The sequence below is a fragment of the Corapipo altera genome, unplaced genomic scaffold (assembly GCF_003945725.1).
Source record: "Corapipo altera isolate COAL_440 unplaced genomic scaffold, ASM394572v1 175, whole genome shotgun sequence".
NCBI lineage: Eukaryota > Metazoa > Chordata > Aves > Passeriformes > Pipridae > Corapipo > Corapipo altera.
In genome coordinates, this window is record NW_020884942.1 from 1093523 (window position 1) to 1105084 (window position 11562).

General features: G+C 53.1%; 1 protein-coding gene across 2 annotated transcripts in view; it reads left to right on the top strand.

Annotated features, from left to right (window-relative positions):
* Nucleotides 1-9120, top strand: part of HDLBP (high density lipoprotein binding protein) — a 38978-nt gene extending 29858 nt beyond the window's left edge. Inside the window, exons 20-28 of one of the 2 annotated variants that reach the window (XM_027661792.1) lie at nucleotides 281-419; nucleotides 825-979; nucleotides 1608-1712; nucleotides 2417-2551; nucleotides 3093-3236; nucleotides 3414-3599; nucleotides 5353-5469; nucleotides 5935-6063; nucleotides 6674-9120. In XM_027661792.1, coding sequence (XP_027517593.1) covers nucleotides 281-419; nucleotides 825-979; nucleotides 1608-1712; nucleotides 2417-2551; nucleotides 3093-3236; nucleotides 3414-3599; nucleotides 5353-5469; nucleotides 5935-6063; nucleotides 6674-6760 — 1197 coding nt within the window. In that variant the 3' untranslated portion in view covers nucleotides 6761-9120. The remainder of the gene's footprint in view (nucleotides 1-280; nucleotides 420-824; nucleotides 980-1607; nucleotides 1713-2416; nucleotides 2552-3092; nucleotides 3237-3413; nucleotides 3600-5352; nucleotides 5470-5934; nucleotides 6064-6673) is intronic. The other variant, XM_027661793.1, reaches the window with a different exon arrangement.
* Nucleotides 9121-11562: the final 2442 nt, after the last annotated feature.

Genomic DNA, 11562 nt, shown 5'->3' on the forward strand with positions numbered 1-11562 from the left:
TGCTTCAGCAGTGCCCTCCTTGAACCTGCTGTGTGGCCAAGCTTTATGAGAACAAGTCCTGTGGTAGTTCTGGGATTTGAACCTTTCCTGTCAACATATAGGGTCTGCAGCCTGGGCAGTGGCAGCTGGCTCCAAAATGGCAATGCTATGTGAAGGAATTGCCTCCTCTGACCATCTTCTGACTCCCCTCTGTCCATTTTGGATTTCACCATGCACAATAATCCTGTTTTCTGGTGTGAAAGAGGCTACATCACAATAGAGCAACTCTGCTTTCCCACAGGAAGCTCAAGTGACAATCGAATGCACCATCCCACAAAAGTTCCACCGCTCCATTATGGGCCCCAAAGGATCCCGGATCCAGCAGATCACCCGGGACTATGGTGTCCAGATCAAATTCCCTGACAGGGAGGAGAACCCAGGTATACCTATGGATGCATGTTCACGTGGTAGTTGGGATGATCAAATAAGTGTAGTGTGCCAGCACTCCATACCAGTTGACATGTTCTATTTAAAATCTATGGAGAACTGATCCCTGGTGTCCTTGAATCTGGGCTTAGCATCAATCTTACCCTCTTGGGAAGAGGGGACACTTTTAGGAGTGTCCCCTTTTAGGAGTGTCAAACCACAGACCTAGGTGTTGTGGATGTGTTGTCACTGCAGAGTGCAGGGAGTACGAGGACCTACCCCAACAAAAAGGGCTTTACGAGCTTACCAAGGCCTCTCTGAGCTCTCACTGCTGGCTGAGCCTGAGGATCTGAAGGTGGGGGGATGAAAAGCAGGGAGGGGGCTCTGTGCATTGAACACAAGACTTTCCATGTTTCCAGCTCCTGTTGCAGATCCAGCTGTGCAGGAAAACGGCGAGGAAGGTGGGGAAGGCAAGGACGGGAAGGACACAGATCCCAGCTCTCCGAAGAAGTGTGATATCATCATCATCTCTGGCCGCAGGGAGAAGTGCGAGGCAGCCAAGGAGGCACTGCAGGTGTGTGGCTTTCTCAGCCCCTTACCCTGTTTAGGTAGTGATGCCTGATGTGAGCTTTGGTGGTGGTAGTAAAAGCTGGTCAGTGCAGGGTGCAGTGCAGGTGGTCAGTGATGCTGGCTGTAGAGGGGGTCTGCACCACTCAAGGGAAGCCCCTTTGCTCTGTGACTTAACCTGGCGACTTCAGTCATAGTATACCTTGCATGACCTTACAATTGCTAGAGCTTGTAGGCAGCCCCAAGCTATTTGCCATAGAAGTATGACATGCTTGTTTTATGGAGCACAGCTGGAATGAGGAGTTTGACTGAGGCTGACTCATTCCAGCTTTAGCAGACCTTGCCACGCTCTTTTAGTTATGTTTTCCAAGTCTCTGCTAGACTTGGAAAATACCAAGGATATGAAAATAGCCTGTCCCCCAGGTTGGGTCTCAGATTGCTTGTTTGGAAAACATGCTTCAATACACAACAGGTCATCTTGGTGTTCCCAGCTGTTCTCTCTTTCTGTAGAGTTTGTATCCTGACTACAGGGGAATGTACCTCAGTTCAGCAACATGTTCTTTTGGGCAAGTACACAGCAAGCTGGGAGACAGGAGAAGTCTTTTCACTGGTAAACTGTGCTCCATCCCCTGCAGGCTCTGGTTCCTGTCACCATTGAGGTGGAAGTTCCCTTTGATCTTCACCGTTACATCATTGGCCAGAAAGGAAGCGGGATCCGCAAAATGATGGATGAGTTTGAAGTAAGTTGTTCCCCTTTATCCTGGAGAACCTGTAAGTGACCGTGTTTAGGGTGGTGACAGTCAGTTGCAACATACTCAGGTCTGTCACAGCTTGACCGTGGAACCCAGGCTCCGTGGTAGGAAAATGATCCCTGTGTGATTTGGTCCCTGGCTCCAGGGCTCAGCAGGTTTTGTGCTGAAGCTGTATGATCAGTGTTGGTGTCGTGAGTGTTGCATGACTTGTTTTGGCATCTGCAGGGATTCCTCACCAGTGTGAGAATTGTTTTTCTCCTGGGCCATGGGAAACAGCTGTGCCTGCCCATTTAGGAGAGTTCTCCAGAGCCAGCAGGGGCTCCCAGGGCTAGTGCATGTTGGCTGCAGACAGTGCTATTGAACGTGTATTTGTTTTGTGGCCTCTCTGGGCTGGTACAGGGACTGCTGGGGACAAGCCCTGCAACAAAGCAGCCTGATAATGGCTGGAAAAACAGAGTTCTCTTCAGAAACCATCTAGAAATGGTCCCAGGCAACTGACTCTGGGTGCCCCAGCTTGATAACCTCCAGAGGTCCTTTCCAACCTGAACCATTCTGTGGTTTTTAGGTTACCTGGGTGGGAGCTGGTCTTGGTGGCAGGGGAGACCAGTGAGATGCCAACCTGCAGTGAGAGGCATCACAAGTGATACAGAACAAGCAGTGATACAAAATTATAATCCCTTCTTGTTACTCAGGTGAACATCCAGGTGCCTGCTCCTGAGCTGCAGTCGGATATCATCACCATCACTGGGCTGGCTACCAACCTGGACCGTGCCAAGGCCGGGCTGCTGGAACGAGTGAAGGAGCTGCAAGCTGAACAAGAGGATCGGGTAAGGCCTGTGCCTGTCCTTCTTCCTTCCAGACAAGCATGGCTTCAACCTCTGGGCACAGACTCCTGGAACCCCTCACCTTTTAAGACCTCCCTTAGATGTTCTGTGGGTGTTAAGTGAGTTAACCAAAGGTAACTCATTTAACACAAACTAATGGGAGAGTTTGGGGATGTAACTTTGGACTGTCGGAGTCTCTGTCACCTTCACGTGCCTTCAAGACACTGCTGGGTAGGAATCTCACTGTGCTGGGAGTCTCTCTGTACCTATCCTCGCTGAATCCTTATCACAGCTCTGAATAAATAGGTGAGGGATGAGTTGGGTGGTTGTTTGCTGTTTGTAGTTTCCAGCTGAACTTAGTGAAAGCACAAAGTCCCAGCAGATAGCTTGGGTGCTCTTCTGTAACCATGTACACTTAAGCGATGGCGCTGCAGATTATGTTCCAGGCATCTCAGAAGTCAGAAGGAAATGCTGGGACTTAAGTGGATGTCACTGGACCAGCCATGGTGTGTTCCCTACTCTCATTCTGCTTCTCCTGTTCCAGGCCTTGCGAAGCTTCAAGCTGACAGTCACTGTGGATCCCAAGTATCACCCTAAAATCATTGGGCGGAAGGGAGCAGTGATCACCCAGATACGCACAGAGCATGAGGTCAACATCCAGTTCCCTGACAAGGATGATGAAAGCCAGGTGAGACATCAGAGGTAGTACAAGGATGGCTGGTGGTTGTCTCTGAGCATCTTCTCGAGAGCTCTGAACTCTCTCCACTGCCCTTGGATAAGGTGGATGGTAAACGGGATTAGCAGGGAGAAGGCTTGCTCCATTGCTTATGAGCCTGATCTCTCAACACATGTCCCTGTGCCCCAGGCCCAAGACCAGATCACCATCACTGGCTATGAGAAGAACGCCGAGGCTGCCCGGGATGCCATCATGAAGATCGTTGGGGAGCTGGAGCAGATGGTGTCTGAGGATGTGACTCTGGACCATCGTGTTCACGCACGCATCATCGGTGCACGTGGTAAAGCCATCCGCAAAATCATGGATGAGTTCAAGGTGAGCGGCGGGGCGATGCAGCACAGGTCAGGCTGGACCTGAGTGGCCACTTGCTCCTGTGTGAAGACCTTGGTACCAGCTTGGTGCTGAATTCAGGAGCCTGAGGCTTGTGGTCTTGTGCCTGTTGAGCACCTTCAGCTGCAGCAGACACAAAAGAAAGCCAGTGCTGCCCTGCTCACCCCCAGCTGTGCTCCCACCAGCATACGAGCAGCATCCCTGGGCCATGGCACCCTGGTATGCTCAGGATATCTGGGCTGTCTGGACACCACATCCAGACACCAGCTAAAGCATTCCCACACTACCTCAACTCTGAGTCACACTCCTCTGGGAGCCAGGCTGGGAGCTTTTCCTTTTTGGCTGGAACCCAGCCAGAAGAGGAACCTGAGAATGCTTCCTTGTTGCTCTGGATTAGCCCTGCAAGCAGCACTGAGCTCTGTCCCTCTCTGCAGCTCTTTTGTTGGGTTTCTTGCAGTCCCAGCTGGTCTTCAGAGAGAGGAGGAGCTGGTTATGTCATCTACTCTGATTACTGAAGTGGGCAGCCAGGTCTCTTGTTGGGGTCTGTGTGAGGAGGCTGTGCCCAGGCCTCCTCAGCTACTTGAGCTTAATTCAAGGAATTCCTTTGGATTTCCTTTAGGCCACTGTTGATTCCCTTGACTTTGGGAATCAGGGGATGCTCTCAGGGCTCCGGATGTGGCAAAGTTGTCTGGTCTGGGAAGGGCAGGAATCTCTACCCTGCCAGAATGTGGCATCAGCAGCAGGTTTTACTACAGGGGCAGCAGCGAACGTGAATCCAGAAGGATGGGGTTTTGGAGACTTGCATCTCAGCTGGACTCAGTTGTTGAAACAAGCTGTTTGGTTCCCAAATGAGCAGCCTTTGGGTTTGGTCCTGCCTTGTGCAGCTTTCCAGCACCCCTCTCGAAGGCAGGCTGTGAGAGAGCACAGTCCCTGTGGTTGTGCTGGTTTTAACAACCAGCAGGGAACTAAAGTCTAACTAAGCCACTCCCTTTCCCCTGCCCCTTCTGATAATTAAGGGGCAGCTAGGAGAGATTATTAGTTGAAATAACAATGTACTAAAATCACAATAACAACAGCAGTATTAATAGCAAAAAGTATATCTAAAGAAGGTGCCCTACCCACAAAAGGGCATTCACCACCAAGAACCAAAAAAAACCGGCTCCCCAAAAATAGCGCCGCCTGCATGGTCTCCAGACAAAGGCAATGTGGCAAGGAGAGCTCCCACAGCTTAATGTTCTCCCCCAGCACCAGTCTGAAAACAGCTAAGAACTAGGACAAACCAAACCCCTGGAAGCTAGATCATCCACACTGCACCACCCGTTTCCAGACCGCTGTGCTTGGCCCTGTTCACCTGGCCCAGGATTACTCTGTGTCAGACACAGAAAGCTCATTGTGCTTCATGCTGATGGTGGCTTGGTGGTGAAAATGCTTGTAACAGTGCAAGGACACTGTCTGAAAATGCAGCCACTCTCCTGCCTCTGCCACAGGAGCTGCCCAGAAGGCAGCGAGCAGAAGGGGATGCTTGAAAGACTGTTCTGCTTTCCTTCACAGGGAACTGGACAAGCTTTGGGGCAGGCATATTCCTGCTCACCCCCTGGTGTCTGAGCTATGGAGGTCATAAACAGACCTGTGGCTGTGAACAGACAGTGGTCTGTGAATCTTAATGATGAGGGTCGTGGGGAGTCTGTGGCATTCCAGATGTGCAGGTGTAAGTCCTGTCCTGTTTCTTTTGTTGCAGGTGGATATTCGCTTTCCCCAGAGTGGAGCTCCTGACCCCAACTGTGTGACCGTGACAGGACTCCCTGAGAACGTGGAGGAAGCTATCGATCACATCCTGAACTTGGAGGAGGAATATGTAAGCGTTCAGCAAATCTGTGGGGGGCTTAGCAAGAATTTCTCCTGATACACAGTTGGATGTCTGAAGTATCTCATACATATACCAAGAAGATACATACTTCTATATATATATCTTAGACATATACTCAGAAAATACCAAGAAGTGGTATTTTCTTCCACTGCATTGAAGAACTTAAGCCCTATGCAGGTGACAGTCAGCCCCCTCAAACCAGATGGACTGCCCCCACTGTCCAGGAGTGAATGGGAATGCTGGGACAACCCAGGGTGTGCATGTGCTTGCCTTGCAGCAGCTTGCACCAGTTAGGAGTTGTGGCCCTCAGATTAATGCTGAAACACTGTATTCAGTCATTGTAGAACAGCTGGTGAGCTTGAACAGGTTGCAGCATGGTGAGATAGAGGGCGGGTGTGTTATACTAGTTTGAGGAGCTATCCAGATCCCCCCTTATTGGTTGTGTTACTGCAGCTTGCAGATGTGGTGGACAATGAGGCGATGCAGGTGTATATGAAGCCCTCCTCACACGAAGAGTCCAAGGCCCCATCCAAGGGCTTTGTGGTGAGAGATGCCCCCTGGGCCACTGTCAACAACGAGAAGGTGAGTGAGTGCTGCTTCTGCTGCAGGCTGGGGCCACAGGGCATGGGGACCCTCCTATCTGGGCTGGGGACACAGAGCACTGTCCCTCCTTGGTGACAGAGAAAGCAGTGAAGGGCCCTCCTGCTCTTTGTGGCCTGTGCAAGCTGAGCACAGGCCTGGGCTCTCCTGTCTAGCTTTCAAAGCCCACTTTGGCTACCCCACTGTGGAGCTGTTGGAGAATGGGGCACCCTTACCAGAAAGTGTCCTGCCAGGTTATGTTGTTTTTATGGGTAGGGACAGGGCCCTTTGCTGCAGCAGAGGACTGGCTCAGTGTTTGCAGCTGTGAGCTGGAGCATGTGGCAGCTCATCCACTGCTGCAGGCCTGGTGTGACCCTGCTCCAGTGGCCCAATTACTGAGCTGGGACCTTTGGAGCCCTTGTGCCTATCTGCACCCTCCTTGATGTCATCCCTAGATGGCTCCACCCTCCACCCTGGGCAGTCCTGATGCCACAATGATCCTTTCTGTCCCTGCCTCATTGTCTCTGCTCGTGGGACATCTTAGCTCAGGGCCTCACCGTGTAGGTTCACAGCAGGGCAGGAGCTTAACTTGTTCCCTTTTTGTTTGCTCTAGGCCCCTGATATGAGCAGTTCTGAAGACTTCCCCAGCTTTGGGGCTCAAGTGGCCCCCAAGACTCTTCCCTGGGGACCCAAACGATAATGACCTGGAAGCAGAAACTCCTCCAGCCCGCTGACCTGACACTAACCTGCCACAAATACTTCCTGTCTGAAATCTGACCCAGCGGCTGGAGCACAAGTCAATTGCCCCAAGAGGTCTCCTAATGGTGTCTGGAGTGCTAGACCCCATCCTGCTCCCCTCAGCTATCACCGTGGCTAGGACCCACCCTCATCTCTTGATGGATATTCTTTCCTCCTTTGGAACAAGGCTTCCACTCAGATTCAAACACTAAATGTGTGTGTTTTTGTTAGAAACTTCATAATTGACTCCAAGTGGCTAAGATTTGCAGCTTCCCAAGCGCTAGCAGAGCAATCTGCTCTCTTGAGCATGTCTGACTAGGCATTCTCGCCTTCATTAGGAGACCTCCTTTACTGTGGCTAGGAATCTACTTCCTGTCTCATGACCTCAGGAAATAAATTTCCTTGACTTTCTAAAGCCAAAACGTTTGCCCTCTTTCCTTTGTGTTTATCCCAGGCCTTACCTTACCTTCGTAGAGTGCAATCAACTTTTTTTTCCTTTTAACCGCCAAAAATTCATTTAATGCTGATAGCTGACTGTGGGGAGAGCTTGAAATAACCTAAAAGGTCAGAAACTTGCTTTTTAAGGAACAAAACCTTCAATAGGTTGTAGAGGCAACAGAGATGGAACAACGTACAGCTACCCTGGTCAGGAAAACACCCGTGAGTGCAGCAAACGCGCGCCCCTGCGCCACACCAAGCACAGCCCCAGCCTGCACACGTGGCCAGTCTTCCAGTGCTTGATGACAGACCCTGCTCCTAGTTCCCCATGGTCTCTCATTCCCCCTTGCCAGCAGTGTGAGCAGGCAGGAGAGCCAGCACGTGGCGGTGTGACCGGACGGGACAGATGTGGGTTGGCCGAGGTCACTGCGGTGGCGCGGCTCAGGAGCGGCTGGTGGGACGCACGGCTCGGAGAAGCTGCAGTCCCCTGCTAGCGCTGCAGCAGCTCGGCGTGAGCGGCAGTGACACCATTCCTATTGCCTTCTTTCTACCTCAGACGTCAGTATGATGGGGGCCTCCCGGCGGTCACGGGTGAGCAGCTGTTCCAGCTGTTGCCTGGGCAGCCAGAGCAGAAGCGTGAATGAGAAGCAAGAGGAGCCCTGTGTCTCTGCGTGGCTGTGGGAGCTGCTCCAGAGGGAAGCTGAGCAAGGTGACACTGAGGCAGGCTGTGAATCCGTAGGACTGCGTGCTGAGCCAGCACAGGGCTCAGCCCCAGGGCCACAAGCACAGCTGTGCTGCAGCCCCTGGCTGCAGAGGTTGTGTGAGTCAGGCTTCTGCTCTGACAGCATCGGGGGCTGAAGTGTAGGCTAAGCCCTCCCGAGGCCTCCATCATGTGGCGGTAGAAGGTGATTCGTGCTCTGTACTCGGGGCCACTTGTACCTGGGCCTTGCCATGACTTGCTTGAAGGGGACTGTGTCCAAGCTTCTCCAGCCAGTAAGAGGAAAACCACGTCTTTGTGGAGGGAGGCATGGAGCATGGGGTTTTTGTGTGCCCCTACTCCCCTGCCTCAGTCCTACAGAGCTTGTAGTCTGAGCCATTCCTCTATCCCAGCTGCTTCAGCTCTTGGACAAGCAGGAGTCCCTAGCCTCTCTTCTCTATTGCTGATGAGGGAGCAAAGATCTGGCAGGCTGAGCCAAGCCTTCTTGTCTTTCTCTCCATGGGGCAGGCCGAACACGCTGATGCTTTTCCCTCCCAGGCCAGCTCTTCTTGGCAGAGACTGCTATGCAGAAGTCGAATCAAAACCTCACAGTGTTCTCCCTAAGTCTGAGAACCAAGTGAAATGGACCATGGCCCGTTGTGGGGTGCCTGGTTGCCCCTGAAGGACAGGGTGGCCTTGCCCCCAGCAGGGGAGACAGGAGGGGTCCGACAGAATTAGGGTGATACCTTCCCATCTGCGTCTGTCAAAAAATGGTTAATACCCCTGTAGCTTAGTTCTGTCCTGCATCACCAAGCCTACCACCCCCTCCTCCTCCTCCTCCTCCTCTTAATGCCCCCCCATGCCCTCACCAGTTGCACAGCAAGGCTTGAGTTACATCTGGGGCACCCACCACCATGGGCTCGTGCCCCACAACCCGACCCTCCACTATAAAGAAGGTCATGAAGTGATTGTACCTAGTACTGTCCCCCCACCACCCTCCTTCCGCAGCAAACGGTGGCATGTGTCCATTTCCTATCTTTGACGTCTTCCATATTGTACGTTTCCATAGCAATGATCCCTTGGCCTTAACTTTGGAATTTGGAGACTATATGCAAACATGTAAAAAGGCTCATGAGTATGGATGACACTGGAATTTTATAAATTCTAAAATAAAACCTGAAACAGCTTGGAGTGTGGTGGATATTATTTCTGCTGTTGGGGTGAGATCCAAGGCAGCCCATGCTGGGCCAGGTTTAGCCCAGGCTGAGGATTTCCAGCTTGCACACCTGAGCCCTCTGCTGTGGCCATGCCCTTAACGGGGTGGGACTCACACAGCCAGCAGTGGGTTGAGGGAGGAGGCAAGGGCAGTGGTGGAGGCTACACCCTCTTTCTAGGGAGGCACCAACCTGCTTGGACTCAGGCAGGTGGTGCCAGGGACACTGCCAGTGCAGGGGACAAGAGGGAGGCACTAGCCGTGGTCTCTCACTCAGCTGCTCCACAACCAGAACATCTCATCTGCCCTCAGTGACTGGGACTGCTCTGATTTCCTCCCTGCCAGCTCATGGACACAGCAGGGCAGTCACCGTGTGGTAATGCCAACGAGCTGGGACAGACACCCAGAGCCAGCTGTGACCCTCCCCATCTTTGGAAACAGCTGTCCCTAAATGCCCAGGTGCCAGGCAGGCAAGGAGAGCACGGCACACCTGCTAGCCCAGGAGGAACTGCTCAGCAGCTTCTCTGTGCCAGCACTGTGCCCTGGGACAGGGCATGCTGCAGCACTCAGCTACTGGTGAGCTGCTCGATTTCCCAGTCCCTGCCTGCAGCTGGATCTGTGACCCTGGCCTTGCTTCTTGTCTCCCTTCTCTCCAAAAGGACTTGAACCACAGAAACAAGGAGCTGGCATTTGTCCTAGGAGGAGTGGCCACAACCCTTTCCAGGGCTTGCCTGTGCCTTTGTGCAAGCGTAAAGCAACAAAGGCAGAGACCCTACTGCAGCCCACCGTGTTCTCAGGCAGAGCCTCTTTGGCCAGGTACCATTCATGCTTCACGTTAACCTCCACAGCCTCAGGAATGTCAGGTACCAGCCATGCAATCACATGTCCGATGAAGAAAACCACGTGCTGGAAGTGGATGGGAGGTGCAGGTTGGCTGTGGTGGCAGGTCCTCACTCCCTGCCCCAGCACCACGCCCTGGGCCACCTGTCCAGGCTGGGCAGCTGCTGCCTTGAACATGATGATGAAGCCCAAGCATTTGGCCACCAGCTGCCAGTAAGTCAAGGTCAGGCTGCCATCATGGTCCCTGAACACTCTGTATCTGTGGGAGCAAAGTGCAGAGGTTACCGACCCTTATCTGCTTCCTGGCAGGCATCCCTGCTCCCAGCCTGGCATGCCAGAGCACAGTAGAACCAGCCCTTGGCCAGTCTCTGCTGGGACCCAGGTCACCCAGCCCCAGGGGCCTTTATTCTTCACAAAAGCACCTCCCTCTATAGTGGTGGCAAGTGACGCCCCCACATTACCCCCCACACAGGCACAGTTCAGCACACGCTCAGTCCTGGCATGAGCAAGGGCCCCACAACCTCAGGAAAATGGGTGGGCAACTTGAACCTGGCTAAAGGTCACTGCTAAACAAAACGTTTGCTGTGGCAGAGGCGAAGAAAGGCAAATCCAAGCCTGAGGAAGGAGGTGAGGAGCCAGGTGAGGTGGGAGTGGGCTCCCACCTGCACTTGGTGTTGCTCTGCAAGACGAAGTCCTGTGGCACATATGCCAAGGTGAACTTCATGCAGTCGTGCAGGCTGCTGTTGTGGATGTACCCATGGTACACACAGGGCAGGAATTCAGAGGCAAAGGCTATGAGGAAGGCCCGGGAGCAAGGAAATATTCTGCAGCAGGTACTGCAGCTGAGGGACACCCCATCCCCACCCTAATTCATGCCCTGTGCTCCTGGGCTGGCTTTCTGCCTCTCCTCACCCTCAGCCTGACAAACCAGACACCAACACCACTGGTCTGGGACAGCAGCTCCCTGCTCATGGTGCAGTGTCCTGCCAATGCCCTGTGCCAGTAGTCACAGAGGAACTTGTGGGCGTCCAGGCAGATCTCCACCCAGATACTGAGCAGGGCAAAGAGGGATGCCAGGGGACAGGCTGCCACAGAGATGGTGATGAAGTCAAACTGCAGGACTGGAAGAGGAGGAGGAAGAGCAGGGAGGGACAGGCTGAGATGACAGCAGCAGCTGCAGCATCTCACAGCCCTATCTCTTGGGGAATGGGACAGCCCTTCTCCCTCCAGTGCTCACGGGCTACTCAGAGTGAAAGCTCCCATGGCTGGTCCCTTCCTCTGTGGAACTCCTGCAGCTCCTTTCTTTCCCTTCCAGCATCTCAGCTCCCTGGGTGCTTTCAGCCAACCCTGTCTAAACTTGGGCCAAATTCCAGCTTCATTTATACCCTTTGCAACTCCCGCCGAGCCAAGGAGGTTGCACATCAGCAACCCAAACTTTGCTTGGTTTGGGTCCTGTGGCCTCCCAGAGCCCCAGTCAGACCCGTTGGTAAGGCTGGGATGACATGTGCCAAGCACAGAATCAACCTGAGGAACATGTCCTGAAAAGCTCTGGGGTGATCTACCCCCCAAAAGAAGA